This window comes from Sylvia atricapilla, chromosome 3 (genome assembly GCF_009819655.1).
Source record: "Sylvia atricapilla isolate bSylAtr1 chromosome 3, bSylAtr1.pri, whole genome shotgun sequence".
NCBI lineage: Eukaryota > Metazoa > Chordata > Aves > Passeriformes > Sylviidae > Sylvia > Sylvia atricapilla.
Window position 1 is genome coordinate 46400874 of NC_089142.1, and position 20679 is coordinate 46421552.

General features: G+C 40.8%; 1 protein-coding gene across 2 annotated transcripts in view; it reads right to left on the bottom strand.

The window, feature by feature from the left end:
* LAMA4 (laminin subunit alpha 4) overlaps positions 1–20679 on the bottom strand; it is a 99375-nt gene that overhangs the window by 48405 nt on the left and 30291 nt on the right. For both annotated transcript variants that reach the window (XM_066315275.1, XM_066315274.1), the window contains exons 3-9: positions 18553–18677; positions 14453–14533; positions 9479–9693; positions 5461–5556; positions 3450–3601; positions 3195–3305; positions 487–598 (exon numbers count right to left, since the gene is read on the bottom strand). In XM_066315275.1, coding sequence (XP_066171372.1) covers positions 487–598; positions 3195–3305; positions 3450–3601; positions 5461–5556; positions 9479–9693; positions 14453–14533; positions 18553–18677 — 892 coding nt within the window. The remainder of the gene's footprint in view (positions 1–486; positions 599–3194; positions 3306–3449; positions 3602–5460; positions 5557–9478; positions 9694–14452; positions 14534–18552; positions 18678–20679) is intronic.

Below are 20679 nucleotides of genomic sequence, written 5' to 3' on the forward strand. Positions count from 1 at the left end.
GGCTGTTTAACCTCAACTACCAGTCAGCATTTCTATTCTGGTGCCTTAGACAGCTTTTTCATACTGTTGGCTTTGCTGAAGAGTGGGGGAAACCAGTGTGTTCTGCAGCAGGATGGAGGCTTTCATGTTGCAGGTGTACAGGGACAGAAGTGTTTTTGAGTTCATTGATTTGGGGTTTCATTGCTTTCTGCAGATACTGAGGAAGAGGCTGCAATTGGTTTAATCTCATTTTTATATTTCAGGGTGATAGTGATATGCTGTAGATATTCCAGATGAAGATGATTATTACTGACTAGGAAATCTTTTTAAAGTGCAGTTGTGCTTGACAGGGTGTTCACTGTTGCCATAAATTACATGTTGTCCTATATATCAAAAGATTTTCCTTTGATATATAGGACAGTAAAAATTCTTGATGATCCATTAATACATGAAGGTTTCATTAATACATTCTTGACACTGAGATGAACCAGGAATGAATCTGTTTACCTTCAATGTTATCTCTTATGTTATTGAGCTGCTGCACAAGCTGAGAAGCACGGTTGTTGATCTCCGTGGTTTCCTTCTGTACCAGTCGGCCTTTGCTGGAAGCTTCATTTCCCTATGAATAAACCATGAGAGGTAAACATTAGATTTCTTTTCAGATGTGAGGATGAGCTGTATAAACACACATTTTGCTTTCTCCTGGTGTGCACATGGAAGCCCTTTTTATCATATAAAGTAGTATTTAAAGGTGTTCAAAGTGAAGATCTGTCTTGTCAGTGTTTTCAGAATTGCAGAGTGAGGGATTAAAACTTGTCCCATATTTACCCATCATTTGCTGCAATGAAATTTTCATAAATTATGTACAGTTGTAAAACTCTATCTTCTGAGTCTCCCAGGTATTCAGTGGGGCTCACTCATTTTGCTGGGTATGGCATTTCCTGAGTGAGCAAATAGAATGAAGAAAAAGGTGTCAAGCTCCCAAGTGATTTTATATCTCTGTCTCCCTCAAGTGAGGTCCCCAGCTCTGCAACTTGTTAAAAATAAGAAAAAACCCATGGATTGAAAATACTCTGAAGAGCAGAGTCCTATACTATGTTTTATTGGGGGCTGCCCTCTGGATTGTCTTCCCTTAGGGTTTGTGGAGGCCCCAGGTGGCATTTGAAGGTAGGGACAGGGTGGGTGGCACCACTAAAAGGGAAGGGCATAATGATAAAACAAATTGTGAGGGTTATGAGACTTATAAAACAAGTGTAAGCGTTAGTGGAAATGTTTCTGGTTCCCATCTTGCAAATATTCAGGATCAAGCTATGTGCTGTTTTACTCAAAACTCATCCCATGCAGCCTTTGGGAGTTACAGGAATTATATTTAGCGGGTAGATTTGCCTACAGGTTTTTCATTCACCCTGCTCTTGTGGTTCAGATCAGAATCTGCAGGAACCCCTAAAATGTGAGGATGTGCACATAAAATTCTCTGAACAGAAAATGCTGCATGTCTCTGCAAAACCCACTCAAGGCCCTAGCAGCCATTTTCCATAAATGTACCCTGAAATAGCAAAGAGCTCAGTATATTCAGAGTTAGCATTGTGATCTTCCACTGTCAGAGTCTGGGCTCATTATTTCCCTGCCTTACAAGCAACCACAAGTACTGGTGTAGAACTAGCATTAGCAGTAACCAGGGAGAAAAGACCAGAGGAAACACTGAATTTATTTGTTCAGGGACAGTAAAATTGAGGAATGAGGAAAGAAATCCCCAGATAGTACTGCAAATGAAATGTTATTATCTAAACTCACTAAATATTCATAGAAAACCTAATGCCCTAATCAGTCTGCCCACCAGCTACAGAGAGGGACACTGAGGCGTGTGAGCTCTGACAGATATTCACAGGTACGGAGCTGTGAGGGTGAGTTGATTTAATCAAAACTCTCTTGAACACAGGCATAGTCTGTATAAATCTTTCATTCCCTTTTTGCTAAGTAAGTGTTGATTTAGAACACACAAACCTAATTTTTCTCTTCCACTTTCCCTTGTGTTGCGTTTTTTGCCCTCTACTTGCTCCTATATTTGAATTTTAGTTTAAGGTATAATTTTAATTTGCCTTGTGAAGGAATTGGTAAAGTGAATATAAGGTGTGGCACTTTGCAATAAGCATGAAATATAATCTAATCCTTTGGCAGCTGTGGCTATCTTTGATAATAACATAGAGTGATGTATTTTACTAATATATATATATTGTAGCAACATAAAGATGTTTAATATTGTATTTTTAAAATAGAGGATAAGCAATTTCGAACCCTATTTCTTCTCCTAGCATATATCATAGCAGTATTCTTCAAGTGTACAATGAAAATGTTGTGGGAGATGAGAACTGGTAACCTTAATTTTATATCCTGGCAGCTGGATGTGGATGCAACATTTATGATTATAATTGTATTAAAAATATCTTGAGTGCTGATCAAGCTCCCATCTCAGTGGGTACATGAAAAACTTTTTAAACTGGCAGTTTTGAAATATATTTTGAAATGTCTAATCAGTATTAATTTAATTTTAAGAGAGCATACATGTGAAATAAATATAGTACAAATGCTCTCAAAGTCAATCTGCATTAGTTTAGTGTATGTTACTTCACAGAATTCGAAATCAAAATGTGAATCAAAAAGGCAATGTGTCTATCCCAGATCAAACATGTTGTGTAGGGAGGGTGGGAACACAGATCCTGAGGGGAGGATTTTTGTGACTGGTAACAAATCTCTAACCACACTCAAGATATTTTGTACCTCCTCACTTTTCTGTAAAAAAGACTTGATAATTCATTTATGCTTTTAATTCAGATTTAATGTAGAAAGTTATAACATAGAAATAGAAATAGAAGGTTTTCCAGCTGTCAGGGAACACCCAGTCTTGTTTGGTGAACCTAAAATGTCAGACTAGATGGTAAGAAATGTTTTTTTATGAAGAGGGGTCAAACACTGGAATGGGTTTCCTAGAGAGATGGTTGATGCCCCATGTCTGTCAGGATTTAAGAGGCATTTGAACAATGCCCTTAATAACAAGCTTTAACTTTTGGTCTGCCCTGTATTGCTCAGACAGTTGGACCAGATGATCATTTTAGGTCCCTTCCAACTGGGACTATTCTGTACTTGCCTCTTATGCCAACAAGTGAATATGACAAAGTGCAAATGGTCAGAGCTTTGGCAGAAGGCTGTAAACAAACCTGTTCATCAAGTGTTTCTGCTTCTCTGAGGAGATCGTTCATCTCATCTGCAACATCATCAACCTGGATGGTCCAAAGCATAGCATGATTCTTTTTTTTGGACATTGCCTCCTGTGCATGGGGAAAAAAAAAGTCAGTGCACCTGAAAATAAACCCCTTCTCTAGTGAGGGCAGGGATTGAAATTTACAAGAATGAAGTGGAAATTCAAAGATTCAAACTACATGAGAAAACTGAAATATCATCCATGTTTGTACCTGGAGATGAGTGGTAGTGAGGTTCAGGTCATTCAAGCGCCTTTGAGCTGCAACACCTGTAGAAATGCTCAGTAAAGTGGATTTGCTTTCATCAATAGTCAGAACTGACAATCGGATGTCATCTGTCAAATCCCAAATACATTTATCGCAGCCTGATAAAGAAATAAGACGGCATAATTTTTCTTTAGTGTTTGTGTCAGTTAACAGCAAATATCTTAAATTCATGTAATAGTGCTCTTGACCCATGATGTTCACTCTCTTTGTCACTGATGCTTCCTGGTGGATACCCATTTTTCTTTTATTTTCTTCCTCTCACTTCCAAGGTCCCACAGTACAGTTATGACATTTCCAGCTGAGCAGCACCAGATGGGACTGCTCAAAGAGGCTGCCACAGGGGTTCTGTAATCAGTTGGGAGAGAGGGAGAGGTATTTCCTGGCTATTCCCTAGGCTCTACATGTTTGTGGCCTGAAGGACAACAGATGAGGGTCAAAAAAAAAAAACCAAAAACAAAAACAAAACCAACTGCATTTTGTCAGAACCACAAACTCCTTATTTCAGACTTAATGGTATGAGAAATAAGGATGTCCAGCACAGGGACTCCTGGCCACGCACTTGATTACAAGGATAACTTTTAAAAGCACAGTCACAGTGTGCTTGGAAAGTGCTTGTGCAGAGCTATATCCTTGTTCCTGCTGAACGATTGCAATGCTACCCTGTTTGTAGTGACACTGGTGCCAACACTAAATGCAAGAGACTTGGGTGAATGTGAAACACAGATTCCTACAGACACTTTTGCTTGATATTTTAGCAGGTCCTGAATGTTTTCCTTGTGGTTGCTCTTCAGGCACAGGACCCCTGTTCTTGGGAGTTGGTTCAGGAACTCATGCATGCTACGTGCTCTGCATTTTATACAGGTATAATAAGTGCACTAACATTTAAAAAATGCCTGTGGTTACCAATAGCTACAACATAGTACTCCTGGAAACTCCCCAGGCTTCCTATCTTTAGAGCATGGGAGATAGTGGGAAAGGGAGTGACTGATGGATATATGCCAAGTTGTCAATAGCAGCAGTCTATATTAGATTTGACTGGGATAATTTTCTGCACAGGTCATTTCAGTAGCTAGTATGGGGCCATGTTTTGGATTTGTACTCAACACAAGGTTGATAATGTAGAGATGTTTTGTTGTTGCTGAGCAGAGCTTACACAGAGCCAAGACCCTTCCTGCTTTTTGTACTGTCATGGTGGTGATGAGACTAGGGGTGTGCTGGAAGCTGGAAGGAGACACAGCCAGGATAGCTGATCCCAAATGGATAAGGGATATTCCAGACCATGTGACATCATGCTTAGTAAATACAGTGGGGGGAAGAAAGAGGAAGGAGAGGACATTTGGAGTGATGGCATTTGTCTTCCCAAGTAAATAAGTGGGGTCCTGCTCTCCTGGAGATGGGTGAATGCCTGCCTGCCCGTGGGATGCAGTGAATGAATTAATTGTTTCGCTTTGTCTGCAGAAGCGTGTGTGGCTTGTGTCTGCACAAGTTTTCTGGCTTTTACCCTTCTGATTCTTTCCCTGTTCCTGCTGGAGTGAATGAGTGGCTGTGTTGTTGATGGGGTTAAACCACAGCTAGAGAACCATAAACTATATGCAAGATGTCACAGGTAAAGTTGTGAGGACAGCTTTTAGGGCCAGAATATTATTTTTCAGGCACTGTGTCTCAAGGTCTATGGAAGTGGCTTTGGTGATAATTCCCTACTGCTCTGCAGTTTGGATCTGAACGTGCAGTCTGGATCACAGAGTTGGAAAGTCTCTGCAAATCAGACAAGTGTGTGAGAACATGCTGAAGTACTCAATCAGAAGGACATTGTGTATATTCACACACTTAATTGCCCTGTGGGACCACCATCAAAATCCTGACCCTACTGTAGTACCAAGCTTTTAAGTTATTATTTGTAAACTTCTAAATATAAGAGCAATATTAATTATTGATGTTTTAATGATAAAGTTCTTACTGATGGTCGGGCAGTCTGTGTCAGTAGAAACTTCAGGACTGTCAGCGAGGCATTCTCCAGTCTGGCTGTCACACATTCTTCCTCCACAGTTACATGCTGGTGGAAAAAGAAAGGACTTATGAAAGAAGAATCTTCAAAATATACAAATCCTCAATTATAGTGAAATTGTTGTACTTAAATTGTGTGTGAATATTCAAGCCAATATCAAGAATTTCTTGGACTGACTTTCCTTTCAGTACTTGGAAAGGGTGTTTCTTGCACTGGTCAAATTTGAACAAATGATATATGAAGTGGAAAACAGAATGAGAACACCTCTGCTGAAATTACTTGTTCAAAGCTTGGTCACAAGTAGAGTCAGCAAGGCCAGAGTTGCCCAGAAGGGCCATTGTACATCAATGTCTAGAGAAGGTGACATTTAGGAGATGTATTAAGAAAAATGGGCAACTGAAGTTAATTATTAGTTACAAATCTCTCCACAGCCCTGTGGAATTTATCAGCACGCTGTCGGGCTGTCACTAAAAAGGCTTTGCAGCTACCAGGGATTGATAGTGGATTCCAGTTACACTGTTAGCTTTAACATATCAAAAAGCAAATATCTCCTACCACTTACATGAAGAATAAATGACATTTTATATTTTTTCAAACTTGAGAAAGCAACAGTTTTATTGCCAGCATGAGTGGCTCTTTTAAAAGTACAATTTTTAATCTAACATCTCTCAACCTCTTTCAAGGTTTAATTGCCTTTTAAAATATATTATTTTAAAGATAAAAATATTCTTGGAACACTTTGATGCAATAACAAAAACTCAAGCAGAACATAAGAGCAGCAGAAATCTATCTGGAATTTATTTTGGTCTTGTGACTCATGGTTTCAGCAGAACCTCATGTAACAAAATATTTTACTGACTTTTTATTGCCCTATTCCAGTAATTGTTATCTATGAATTGCACTTTTATTTACATTTCCCATTGCACATTCAAGGATTTGTTGACTGAAAATGGGTAACACAACTTCAAAGACAACACCATGCACTAACGTCAGAATAATTTTGTGTAAGTGGACCAGTGTTAGTACAACTAATCAGTTTTTGTACTATTGTAAGAACAGAAATTGGTTAGGAATTCTTTGATGCGGTCAGCATTTTGACCTTATTGCAATCTGTGCCTCCCAGCTTTTGGATTTACGATTACTTTTAATTTGTTATTTCTTTTTTTAAGAAGTGAAAGAAAGGTATCAGTTGAAAGTAGAGATTTCTCTTTCCCTTTATCATGGAGACTAGGCTATTGCCAGGTAACAAAGTTAAAGTTAAAAGGTTAAAATTTGATGAGATTGGTGCTCAAAAAAATAAAATTGTGTCTTCTTATTTAAGTGAATACCTGTGAGTCTGCTACACAAAATCTTACAGCAAATTAATTCCAAAAGCAGTCTGGACTATTTTTCAACTACTGGTTTAAGAGGTATCGTGTTTTCAGTAGGGAATTAAGATTTTCAATGATACCATGATTTGCTGGTGGGGAAAGCTTCTAAATTTACCTTTATTTCTGAGGGCCATTTGTGGAGAGCTTTGAAGTATGGCTACAGGATGTGGTTTAAAAAAAAAAAAATTTTAAAGCAGCTGAAAACTACTGCTTACAGCTACCCAGGTTTTGTCTTCCATTTCAAAGGAAAAAAAATATTATTTTAGATTGATAGAGCTGTTTGTTCATTTACTTGTCTTGCTTTTTTGGTTTTATATACCCTTTGAGATGCTCTGTGGAAACCATGTATGCAGACTGTCTTGATTCTTACAATAGTTTTGTTTAAAGAAGATATTTGGCTTATTTCAGAATCAATTCTAAGCAATAGCTCCTAATTGTCCCACAAAGCTACACAAAGGATAAACTTTTCCTGTGAACTACACAAATAGTTTGAATATCATGGATGTATTGATATACTGCAATCTGCACAGTACTGTCAAGCACAGCACATTGTGGTGCTCAGCAGAAATGAAGATCAAACAAGAAGTGTGTAATTCTCTGAAACATAACACTGCAAAATCAGGATTTGCTAGAGTGAACTTGAAGATTGAATTTCCTTCTGAAGAGAAAAGCTGTACTTCTCACAATGTATTCAAGCACCCAAGCACCTTTTCTTTTTAGCAAAGATGAAACGCTGCAAGGAAATCTGTTAATTAGGAGAATTACCACACTGATTTCAAGTCTATGTGAACAGTCTGTGTAGAGAACCCCTGTGTACCTCCTTAAGGGTGCAAAAATCCCCCAAACCCAAAAAACTGTACTGAGGTGATGAAAGTTTGATTTGAGTTTTGAAACTGTATGTTCAGAGATGCCTTCCAAAATCACTTATTGCATAACCTGCTCATAACTTGGAATGCCTGTACCTCTCAGACTCCTGGCAAATTTACTCTTAGGTAGTTGAGGCTTTTGGCCATGGGCAGGGCATCATTGCTGAGGTTTGCAGAGTTGAAGTGCTGGGTATGTTCCTCCTGCCTCATGGAATTCAGGACCCACAGACTGGATCCTATAATTTTCCTTCCTGGACAACTGCAGTTAAGTCATCTCAGGTGAAGTGAATTAGGCAGTGAAGTTTATAAACAAGATTTTCTTTTGCCACCTCAAAATCCCAGGCATGCTGAATTTCATGAACCTCTTGGCTACCTAAATCCAGGCAGGAGGTGAGTTTTGGGGCATGCTGCTCCCCACAGCTGATGACTTTTGTCTGCTTGGGATACATGGCTTTGGCTTTAGGATCACTGTGCATGAGCACCATCTCTTCCTGTTCAGCATGAATAGAACTCAACCACCTGACTTGGAGATGTGAGTTACATCCTAGAGATGGACACTCAAATTCTAGCTGTCACTAGAATGTAAAACCAGGAAAGACCAGTAGTGACATCATAGCATCATAAGTGGTCCCCTACAAGTGAAGATAGCAGCACAAAGGGCATTTGATTACACAGGATCCTCACAGCCTCCACCCTGTGTGTTCCAAAACACGTTATAATAAGGAAGTAAAAAACAAAGTCAAGTACACAGTGAGTTGCAAGAAGGATCAAGATATTGCTAAGTCCCTGAGGACTTTAGCTCTGTACCTGGAGACCCTGGAGCACTTCTGAGGTCCAAGTTGAGTGTGTGCTTCAATTGTCTCACTTTTGAGTCAGGCTGAGGTAGGAATAATCTCTCTCCCTCCTTTGTGTTCTGGTCCTTGAGGGACCCCTGCCAAAGAGTTTGGAGGGACCTCCAAGGTCCTTGCTCTGAGCACCTGTGTTTTGCCTTTAGCATTGGTTTTTCTGAAGTGCTTTGAAAGAGGATGTAAACCTCTCTTCCAGAGCCAAAGCAAGGATAAAAAGTATGAGGTCAAAGCCATGTTTGGATTGAACTCCATGTAAATTAGGACAATATTAAGGTGACAAAACTTTGTGACCTCTCTGTGCAGGTGTGTTTTGCTGAGGTACTCTGGGTAACACCGTGAAAGTACAGTCACCTCTTACGTGAAAATACTGTAACCAGCAAGATTACACAGATTCGTAGGAAATGCAGAATGTATTACCAATGTGAAAAATAGCAGAAAGTGAGTGGATATTGGGTCAGGAGAGGAAGGATGATCCTGTTCCCATAAAAAATAATTTCAAGTCTTTAAGCACCAGCAGCCTGAGTAATCATGGTGATTACATGGTGAGACAAGGGTGAGGACTTTGCCCAAAGAACTCTAAGAGAACCTTATTTAAAACAAGATTCAGGAGAACACAACAGCGCCTCCGTTAAACCTGCCCAGGCACTAGAAATGTTGGAGTCTGGGGTCTGAGACTTGCTCATGGGAGATGGAAAGAGATATTTCTCTGCCGCCTGGGATGATTCAAGTGAACAGTGAGCAGGCATCTGAATTATCCCATCACCTGCCTCCCAGAGCCACAGGTATCTGACAACTGTTTCAGGCATTTCTGATTTCTGGGAGACCATCCACAAACTGTGCTGTGTGGCTGTTGCTCAGCTCTGCTGTACCAAACTCTGGCCCATACCTGTGCAGTTTTTAGCGAATCTGGCATCCCCGTAGTAGCCTGGAGCGCACCGTTCGCACTTGAACCCGCTGGTGTGGTGCAGGCAGTTGCGGCACTGGCCAGTTACCTCATCACAGTCTTCAAAAATCAGATTTGGGTCTGAGTTCCCATTGCAGTCACATTTTCTACAAGTGCTTCCAATTAGCAAAGGGTTCCCATAGTAACCAGGGGCGCACCTGAAAGGAACAGCAACATCGGCAATGACGAACAATGACATTCCTCTCTTAAACACCTTTTTTTCTCTGACCTTATGTTACCAGGAATTGATTACTGTGTGCAGGTTCCAATGGACAGAGAGATCATTAGGAGCTTTACTCCTACAGAGGCTATTTTGTGCTCTAATCTCAACCTGCACTGTTATGTATTTCCCCCTTCTTGAACACGCCTGGTATCTCAAGCATACCAGTCTGCATTAATTTATTTTTTGTGCTTGTCTTTAGCAGTGAAATTATTTTGTCTCCATTGTTTTAAAATCTGTGACAGAATTACTTTGGCAGCAAGGCAGCTCTACAGTGTTTGTTTTGGTCTCTTTCAGCTCTGTATCTCCCCAACTATATTGTGTTATATAGGAAACTGGGGTAAGAGACTGCTGCATTTCAGGATGCTGAAACTCAGGAAGTTCAGACTTTATTTCTATTATAAATGTACATAAAAAGTACTGACCAGGAAAGGTTATAGAAATACTTCTATGGTGAAGTATTGGGGTGGTTTCTGGTTTTTGCGAAACAGAATAGACCCTGAACCAGACTCCATTTTCCAGATTTGTTTGATGTTATTGTTGGATGAGGGTAAAAGGCTGAAAGCAGTCACCAGGAAGGGAGGATTCCACTCTTGGTTTGCAGAGAGAAAGGGAGGTGGGTACCAAGCACCTCAGTGAAGGCCTGAAAAAGGTTCAAATTTCTTATCATGTTTTGTCATGTTTGGGAAGCACTTCACTTAAGAAATTTCAGCATCTTAAAATGAGAGACATGTTGATATTATGGTGGTTTTTCAGAGTATAGACACATGGGAAATGTATAACATTCCTGGATGGTCAATGGCCCTAAGCAAAGAGGTAGTAAGATATTTGATTATTTGGAAAGAAAGTGTCTCAGAATGTGTCTGCTGGTATTAGGGAATGTGCTTAATCCTACAAGCAAGGGGAACTTTTGCAAAATAACCATTATCTAGCACTGGGGTAGGCATCGAGTGCTAATGAGAGTGAATCCTTGAGCAAGGGATTCCTTTGGGGAGCTGGCATGTGGAGAAGCATGGAGCAGTGTCTGATGGACTGGAGGGATCATTTGGAAGGACAGGGGCAACCCACACTCTTAATGGTGTCACCACATGGCGGCAGGAGGGCCCATGAAGCAGGAGGCTGGAGCTCAGAGATCACAAACTCATACCCTAAAGCTGGAAATGAAGAATTCCTGCCAGGAGGGGAATAAATGGCTGGTGTAACAATTGCTGGCTAAAGGAATTGGACAATTGAGTAGTTGCTGCAATGATTTAGGTAAGGAGTATTTATTGTAGTTCATTCTGTTTTATCACCATGTTGTCCTTGTCTCCCATCCAAAGTCCTGTTTAAGATGCTGTTTTTTCTATCTCCTCTTGGAGACAGAAGCAGGGAGGGTGAGCACTTCAGACAGTTCAGATTAATTTTCCCAGATTCTGGCTGGGTACTTAAACCAAGGTCTGTAGTCTTCTAAAATCTGAACACAGTAAAATTCAAGTTCTGCCATGTCTGAACCATGAAAATGTGGGAGATCTGATAAAAGCTTCAAGTTTTGATCTGTTCCTTTTTTTTTTTTTTTTTTTTGATAAAGAGAATAATTTTCTCAACACTGCTTTGTTCATGTTCCAGTCCTGAATCCTCACAGTAGAAACACATAAAATTTTAAACATCTTAATATAAACCACTTGGCTGCCTCAAATACTGCTTTTGTCAATGAAAAAGGCTCTTTCTGTCTCTTTGCAGCACTGCCAGAATCTTTGGTGCAGATTTTATCATTTGGGTGACCCAGATGTAAAGAATTAAAGTGTGGCCGGGAATTCTGTGCACCCCCTGAAGAACTGTGAATGCAACATTGAGTGCAGAGTGTCATTTATGATTATGATTTGGTTGAATCATTCCCCATTCCCGTGGGAGTTAGAGCAGGCAGTGATGGGTAAAGCTACTTGTCAGTCATGCCAGAAGTCTTGTTATGATTTTCTAAGATTTCAGTTGAGTGGTGGTTGTTTTTTTTTTTTTTTTTTTTTTTTTTTTTTTTTTTTTTTTTTTTTTTTTGTATTTAAGATTTTCCATATGATTGTCTGTCTAATGTGGCCATCAGGTTCACAGAGACCACTGAGTAGGGCTGGGGTCAGACCAGCCTTTTGCTCACTGCTGCCCACATCTACCAATAACAACATGTTACCCCCACCAAGCCTGCCATGTCTGCCCTCTCATCAGGACAAGGCCTTTTCCCCCCTTTCTTTTCTGAAATGAAGTGTTCAGTTCATATGCCAGGAATGTAGAGGACATTTCCTCACATCCCCACAGATATATATTTTACACACTCTGCTTTTAATGACCACCTGAGGCACCAGAACAAGCTGCCCAGAGAAGCTGTGAATGCCTCATCCTTGGAAGTGTTCAAGGCCAGGCTGGGTGGAACTCTGAGCAGCCTGATCTAGTGGAAGGTGTCCCTGCTCATGGCAGGGGGGTGGAACCAGATAACCTTTAAGGTCACTCCCAACCCAAACTCTTCTATGATGCTATGACTCACTTTTATTAGCCATAACTTCTCATCTGGAGCAGCTGTTTAAAACAAAAAGAAGCTTTCAGAGCTGAAATTAAGTGTGTTACCTTCACTCTCCCCTTGCCTTTGCCACTCAGTATATCTCATAGTGCTGAGGCATTTAACCTCCTTTGAATTGTGGGTAGAATGTGAGAAGAGCAGAGGCCACTGACCGGAAACATATTGCTCCATCTTTGCACTTTATGGCCTGAAAAAGTTCAGAGGCCTGCAGTAAATGTCTTTTCCTAGATTGTACCAATAAATGACGTTTTCTGACTAAAAAATTATATTTCCTCTCCCATAATAAAACTGCAAAGTTGTCTTTGTTTCATTTTGCTGCCATAGTTGTTTCCTGTAACTATCAGTGAGTAAGAAATTAACTTGCTCTTCTCTGGCAATACCAAAAGAACATTTTTTATCTATTTCCTTTGGACATTAAAATGTAATTTATTCAGTTGTTCTTTTTAACATTTGTACATGAACAAAACCTGCCTGTCATCAATTATTACCCTAATGCCTTACTGCTGAAGTCCAGGAAAAAAAGATTAATTCCTAAATTTCAATTTGGGAACCTGATTTTCTCAGTTCCTAGCAAGGGCCTCTGTGGATTCACATCACCTTTTTCTGGCAGCGCCCAGCAGCAGGGTTTGCCAAGTAGGGACTTGCTCTTTAGCAAGCAGGGGCAAGCAATGCATCATCCAGCTTTGAAACACTTTTGGATGTTTCTGATAAAAACAGCAGTAGGACTGGAGCCTACCAGAAGACAAGTCCTGTTTGTCACTGCTTGCACCTTACCCCAGCAATTAGCCAAGGTCTTAACATGGTGGCTTGGACTGGCTGACTTCTTTCTGTGGCTTTTTCTGCACAGCTTTGCCTTCCTTGAGACTGAGGCACTGTGTCAGGCTGGGTAGTGGCCATTAGAAAATAAAGCTGATGCTATTTTCTGCTGTTTCTTTGCTGCTCCTACCCATTTCATAGGATTTGTATTGGTTATCGTCTGGGTTGACATTTTAATAACCATTAAGAAACCTCAATGACCTTTTAATTATCTGCATTATCCTTTGTGTATAAACCTGATGTTTTGAAAGAACAAAAGAATACAGCCGTGGGCCTGTAAACAAGGGTGGGCTTTTTATTTTTATGCCATCTGCTTTCACTGTTGCTGTCATCTTTTAGTGATGTGGAGATAATAGACTGATGTTTTTGCATCATCTGTAGGGAGAAAAGCCTTTTCTCATTGTTTATCTTACCTTTTCCATTTTGATTTGTCTTTGGGTCTTAAGCATCCCTTTTCTCCCTTCTCTGACAGTTACATTAACTATCATTTGAATTCCAGACTTACTCATTATTGACAGTTGACTAAAGACTTAAATAATTCAGGGGCTTTAAGGCAAAACAAAAGGAGATGTTTAGGAAGCCATTGGCTGAGCCATCCTATATCCCTCAGTCTTTGTGTTAGAGCTGTTTGAATTTATTGGCTGCTCAAGGACAATTTCTGAATTATAATCAGGCTCCTGACATTCATTGAAATATCATCCATGTGTGTTCAAAACAAGTGAGAGAGCCTCTCACAGCACATGAAGTTATACTTCTGCACTGTTCAATTTATTTGTGTCCTTTGTTATTTAGGGAATATTTACTGGAAATTGTTTATGGATACAAGGGAAAGTTGAAAAGCAATATTGGCCTATGATTGTTTGTCTTCATTGAATTATGCCTGTGAAGTGCATTTAAAATGTAACAGAAAAAAGCTGCATCTGCTAAAAAAATTTGACTTGATGGTGGATTTTCTCCTTTGCTTTTGTAAAAGTTATTTGGTAAAAACCTGCTATGTATTTTAGAGGGGTGAGTGGCAAGAGGCATCGATATGGTGGATATTTTTCACTTCAGCTGCTGTTTCTGATTTGGATTTTGTATTTTTTAAATTGCATTCTTTTTAGGAAGATCACCACACGAAGGTACACAAAGTGCAAGAACTAGATCAAAAAACATAATATGTAAATGTCTGTCTTACCCTGACACTTATAGTAGGAACTCAATGAGATCATTTAACAGGCACAATTCTATCTGACGTAAACAAGTAGATAAGATTACACCCCAGCATGGGAAGATTTCCTGAAAAAATTCTGGACTTCTTGATTGAAGTCACCAGCAATTTGTCCTGTGAGCTTCTTACCTTTCACAGTTGGGTCCGGCATAGTTTTCCTTGCACACACAACGCACACTTCCACTTTTTCTGTAACAGGAGACTGCAAAACTGGAATTTCATTAGGATGAATAGTTAGAATACCAGGCAATGACAGACACTTGGGAATGTTCCTTTGTTACAGTATGGACATTTGTCAGTGTGAACTCTGGCTCTTGGTTGTTCATTGCTGAATGGGTGTTAAGCTCTTTACATAATTTATATTATACCCCTTGTTTAGATTTTCAATTAGCTTAGGAAACACTAATTAGTGTATAGAACTATGGAGCTATATAAATACAGATGTATATGTATGAAAGTTGTTGTCTTGCAGTGCAGATCAGACACATCTGTAGGTTTTGATACACACACTTTAGATAAGGGACTTAAGATAAATGTGTATGTCATGTAAACCTAATTGCTTCCTGTCTATTATCCCAAGCAGTAAAACACTGCTTGTGGAAGACACAGTGAGCACCTTAAGAACTCAGGCTCTGAAATGGACGCAGCAGTTTCATATACAAATCCTACAGTTTTTCTCAAATTCCAATCTGGAAGTTCCTAGTGGTGAAAAATAACCCAAATAATGCTGTCCTCATTCAGAGTAACTGAGTTTACAGTAACTGAGGTTGCTCTGCTATCTTTCCAAGTAAGCTGGAAAGAATCTGCAGCCTCTTCTGAGGCCAATGTGCCAAGTAGTGATGCTGACTGCAGTAATGGCTTGGGCTGTAATTTCTACTGCTGAGATTCTAAATCGTGGATTCCTCTGTTTTCTTATGTTTTCAGGATTTAACAGATGTTTAAGTAAATATGACACCCAAGAAACAGCTGTAGCCAGATGTGCAAAGTGCAAATTTTATATGCATTTCAAACATGGTGATGGACATGGCTAAATACATTTACAGGAAGAAAAGAGATACAGTCCTAAGATGTTTCTAGTTAGTTTGGAACATGCATGAAAAAATTTCTGCCAGCACTAGAATGCAGCCAGAGCAGTGAGTGGCAGCAGTTTCCAGCTGCAGGCCCATGGTTGCTTAAACAGCTCCTCAGTCATACAGTGCTGGGCAGCTGTGCCTGAGCTGCATCCATTTCACACAGCACAAAAGACTCAGAGCAATGGAAAAGTGCATGATCCATGCACTGCTTGTTCCAGGAGCAAACAGCATTGAAAGGTGAGGAGAATTCGCGCATAATTTCAGTTCCTGACAGCATTTCTCAACTGGTTGGACAATTAGAGACAAAAAATCTGTCTGGATCTCTGCTGTCTCAAAACATTTGATATAACCAGAGAGAACATAAAATGAGATTCTTCTCACAGAATTTACAAATTAACTGCTGTGTGGCTTTTGCAAGAACATGTTGAGAAAGTCATAATAGTTTGGCAGGCTTCCTCTTCTTTAACAAAGTCTAATTTCTTCACGTAGTAGCAGAAACCACATTGTGGATCTAAGTTATGGAGCAAGACTGGAATCTTCCTGAAGTTTTATACTCTTTGTGAACTTTTAGAGGGGAAAAAAGGCTTTATAATTCCCTTGGGTTTGAAAAGAAGTAACATCTGCTGGACTGTAAAACAACCTCCTCTTTTTGTTCCAAAGAGATTACATTACTCTTCATGTGTAATGTCCAAAAGTTACTCCAAAAGTTCCCAGGATAGAAGATATGAAGATAGTCTGGTCAGAAAATCTGCTGAATTCCTGGAAAAAATATCTATCTGGTGAGTCTGTCAGTTTACGGGTTTGGTATTCTATTTCCAAAGTAAAACAGAGTGCAAAACAACATCCTTTGTATGTTCTTTTTAAAGCCATTTAATGCTTCTCTGCTTCTGGTAGAGTTATTATTTTGCCTTACTCCTTATATGTAGTAGGATTAATGAAGGAAAACTGAAAAAAAAAACAAAAAAAAAAAAACAACCCAAACTAATAAAGAACATTTTTTTTTCTTTGAATTTTGTTGAATTTAGTAAAGCTTTATGTTGCTCAATTATTTTTTCCCTGTTCCAGCCCCAGCTGAAGACTGTTTCTGTGGTCAGGTCTCTCTCATGCAAGAAGCTGAACAGGCAATTTCTGCACATTATTTAAATAAGGGTACGAAGGAATTTGGGATGGGATGTGCCTTTAATTATTACCTTCAGGACTTTTCTGAGAGAAAACCAAGGAAATGAAGTGGATTTTAACTGATGTAAGTTTCAAAGAGGAGACAACATTGTAGAACATAGACTACTCTGAGATGAAGGGACCCTTGAGGCTCATCAAGTCCAAGCCATGTATTGCTGCTAATATTGAGGCATCTGCATTCAGGTTCTTGCGACATTTGCTCTCCCTTCCCAACCCCATGCTGCTGAGTTTGGGTTTCCTTCTCTTTAGTGGTTTGGAACAAGAGAGGCATAATGTCCCTAGCATGTTGAAACATGGAATGCTCCTTGGCCTCTGCTTCCCTCTCCCACAGCACTGGCAGAGAAAGGCTGCAGCCCAAGTCCCTGCTGGTCTCACTGCACTGAGCCCTGCTCAGTGGCCTGGTGGACCATCCTGCTCTCAGGGAGCACCTCTGCAGAGCCTGTTGGGCTTCAGGATCAGGCAGGCTCTGGGGAATGCAGACCCAGTCATGCTGCATCAAATCAAGCTGCAGGGAGCACAGACCAGACCTTGCCTGACTGACCTTGCTTGGTAGAGCCTGAGGCTCATGTGGTTGTGCCTCTGCCCTGTGCACCCCAGGCTGTGGCTCAGAGAACAGCTTCTTACCGTGAAGTGGCTGCTCTGTGCCCAACAGGTTACAAAACCCACTTTGCCAAGGAAAAGGCACTGCTCCTGACTGTTGCACTTCTCATTTTTCAGGCATCATAGGTGCTACTGAAACTGGAAGAAATAGTCTGCTTCATCTGCAAGCTTGGCTCACTCCTAAGCCTTTCTACATGTGAGCAAAGCCAGGTTCTTCCAATGTCTCTGAAAGATTTTCTCTGTAATCCAGGCAAAGCTGAAGTTTTTCAACAATAGCTATTCTTCATCCCATGGCTCTTCTCACACATCTGCAGCTCACTGCAAAAGCCAAGAAAGGATCTGTGGAAATTTGGCCAGGGCAATTTTGTTCCTTTGCCAGTTTGAGCCCCAAGAAGCTGAGCAAAATGCAGCTCATCCCACCTTAAGGTTGCGTGAATAATCCTATAGCAACAGCAAACAAATACAGTAAAGAAATTCCCTTCACTGTGAAGTCCTGCTGAAAGCAGAATGGGAAACAACATAAGAGGAATACCTAGCTCCCTGAAAAACAGCGTCAGCCTCCTGGCAACTAATTACTAGCATCTTCCTATGGTGGGATTTGCAGAGATACCTCTCTCCCAGAGCATGAATCTGAGCAAGAGGAAGTTGGTAATTTCTTTCAGCTGCATTATTGACATGCCACTAATTGTTTCTAATGGCTGGTTGTGGGTTGTAGTTTTGATTTTTTTTTTTTCAGAAGGCACAAAGCACACAGCATCTGGAGTTCTTTGACTTGGTCTTGGTTTTCTGTCAGGCTTCAGAATCTTACCCAAAAGTAGCTGGGCATCAGATGAAGGGGCACTGTATCTGTCACAGGGTGCTCCAGCACCTTCCTTGGAACTGTTATTGTGCTAACCAGATCCAGCTGCTGTACATTCAGGGGACTGCCAGTCATGGGGTTTTTTGTGCTTGGTTTTACCCTTCAGGTGACATGGATTGAACTTTCTGTCTTTTTTTTTTTTTTTTTTTTTTTTTCTGTCTGTCTGAGCCACATAAATCTCTGATGCCAGCTTTCCTAAGAATTATTCTTTAACAGAGCTTTAAAAGCAACCAGACAACTGAATAATCTCTTCTGCATGAGAGGGTGAACTTGAACTTGATCATTCTCCTCTTTCTTGGTAAAAATTAGTGTGAGCATTTAAAGATATTTTGCACCTTCTAAATGAAATGCCATTTCCTGTGGTTATAAGCATGAGTGGCTGGTAGTCCTCTTATTTTCCCCTATGTTTGTCAAGGGCAACAGCCTTTGTCTCCTGTATTGAGGAAGAAATGCTGACCCCACCTTGGAAAGGGCCAAAGCCAACCCAAATCAAAGAGAAGCAAAGGCTGTGCACATACTTGCTGAGTGCTGGCAGGGGGCAGGGGCAGGGCTGGCAGAAGGTGGGCACTCCGCTGACAGCGTCCCCAATGAAGCCATCTGGACACTGCTCGCAGTGCTGTCCTGTCGTGTTCCTCTGGCAGTCCTGCAGTGGAAAGAGGCAGAATGGTGAAAGATAAATGGAGGTGCTGCCTGATTCAGAAAGAGACCTTTTAACTGAAGACCTGGCCAAGCAGAAGAGTGGCTGATGCCAGACCTTGACATTTCAAGGTCAAGGTGTTTCAATCTGTCAAGGTGTTGACAGATTCAGGCAAATAAACTGACACAGCTGCAAATAAAAATATTATAAATGATTACAATAACCAGCAGCAAGGGTTGACAAGGTGCAGTACAGGATGAAAGAGATGCATGAGGCTGGCAGGTGTTGGAGCAGAAGTGTCAGAGCTACCCAGGTGTAGCTGCCAGCCCTGTTTCAAATTGCATTAAATACTGTCAACAGACTTGAGCCAAGACACAGGTTTCAGCAAGACTGCTTCTGGGACTTGATGAGTGGAAAAGAGCATTGGGAGCTGTCTCACCAAGCTACTTCTAAAGCTACTTTAGAAGAGTAGGAAGGATGCAGAAAGAGTTTCCACCCTTCCAATTGTGAAAGGAACTTTTCAGTGTCCCTGAATTAGAACTCCCCAGTTACAGCACTTTGTACAGTACAGACGTGAGCAGCTATGTCAAGCTTAGATTGCAAAGAAGACGATCCATGGCAGACAGGTGGAGAACTACTCTATCAGTGTGTATTTGCTGTAGGTTTGGGCTAGCTTCCTTGTTTCCTTTCTCTTCTGAGCTAGCACCATGGATCAAGGAAGCTGCTGACTGAAAGATGTGATTTCCATCCCTGGGAAGAGGACAATGTCTACAATAAAGAAGACCTCTGAGTATGTGAATAAGCATCAACTGATTCAGGAACTCCTGCTTCAGTATCTGCAGCATAATGGCGCAAATAAACAAGGATATGAAGGGGAATCAGAGGATATAACCCATCTGGACTCCTACAGAAAACCAACCAAGTTGCCAAGATACTTGAAAAAAGGTTCTTTTGCAAACTGAAGGCTGATAGATGGTAGGAAGTTTGGCTAGGATGTAACATAACTTTTCAGTGTGGGAAGAGTCACTGTTCAGATCACTTAAGCCTTGGTGCTGATATGAGTTTTATTCAGTTTTCACCTGTGTCTTAAAGAGACAGGAAATGTAGGGCTGCTCAGCTGGAACAGAAAGGCAGGAGGGCATATTTGGGTCAAAAGTTTGTAAATAAGGTGAATGCAATACAACAGTTCACCCAAACCCTGCAATAAAATAGTTCACACAAATTCTCCAGTATAAGAACTGAGGGGCACTGACTTGAAAAGGAACTTCCCTACACGAAACATAGATTTCTGCTACTTGTTGCCAGGAGGCAAGAGTACTTGCAGGGACAAAAAGGGATTCCTTAGATGAATAATGGGCAAAAGACTTAGAAATGGATGTTCCCAAGGACTCAGGAGGCATGTGACATATAGCAGTTGTGGGTGATGGTGGAGTGCAAAGCAGAGACTTCAGAAATGGGCCAGATTATGTTCTCTCCTAGCCTAGACCTCTCACTGCCTCTGGCAGAGATCATACATGGGCTACAGAAACATCCAGTCAGGCATGGGACCTGCATGGGACCTCTTGTACCACCTGGCCCAGGAGCTGTGTGTGTGATTTCAGGAGTGCCAGGAAAGCTGTGTGTGTGATTTCAGGAGTGCTCCAAAACGGAGGGAGCTCCCTAGCCTGGGGCAAGGGGCCCTTTGGTATCTCTGTGGCCAGAACTTCAGCAGTGGGGTGGGTGAGCTCAGCTAAGCAACTCTTCAACTGCAGCAGCCCCTGGAGATTTGAAACTCACTTTCTTCTCCTAACATGGTATGTTCTTTGAAGAAATGAGTATGAGAAGAGAGGAATGTGATTAGGGAGGACATTTAATGAAAATAGATAGTCAGGCTTCACTTGCACAGGCATTTCTAAATTAGTTTTGTGTCCATGTGCTCTGACTTTGATTTAGTGGCAGAATTTTGTTCTGGCAACCTTGATATTTTTGGTTTTGCTTGTGAAAACACATCTGATTTTTTTTTTAACCA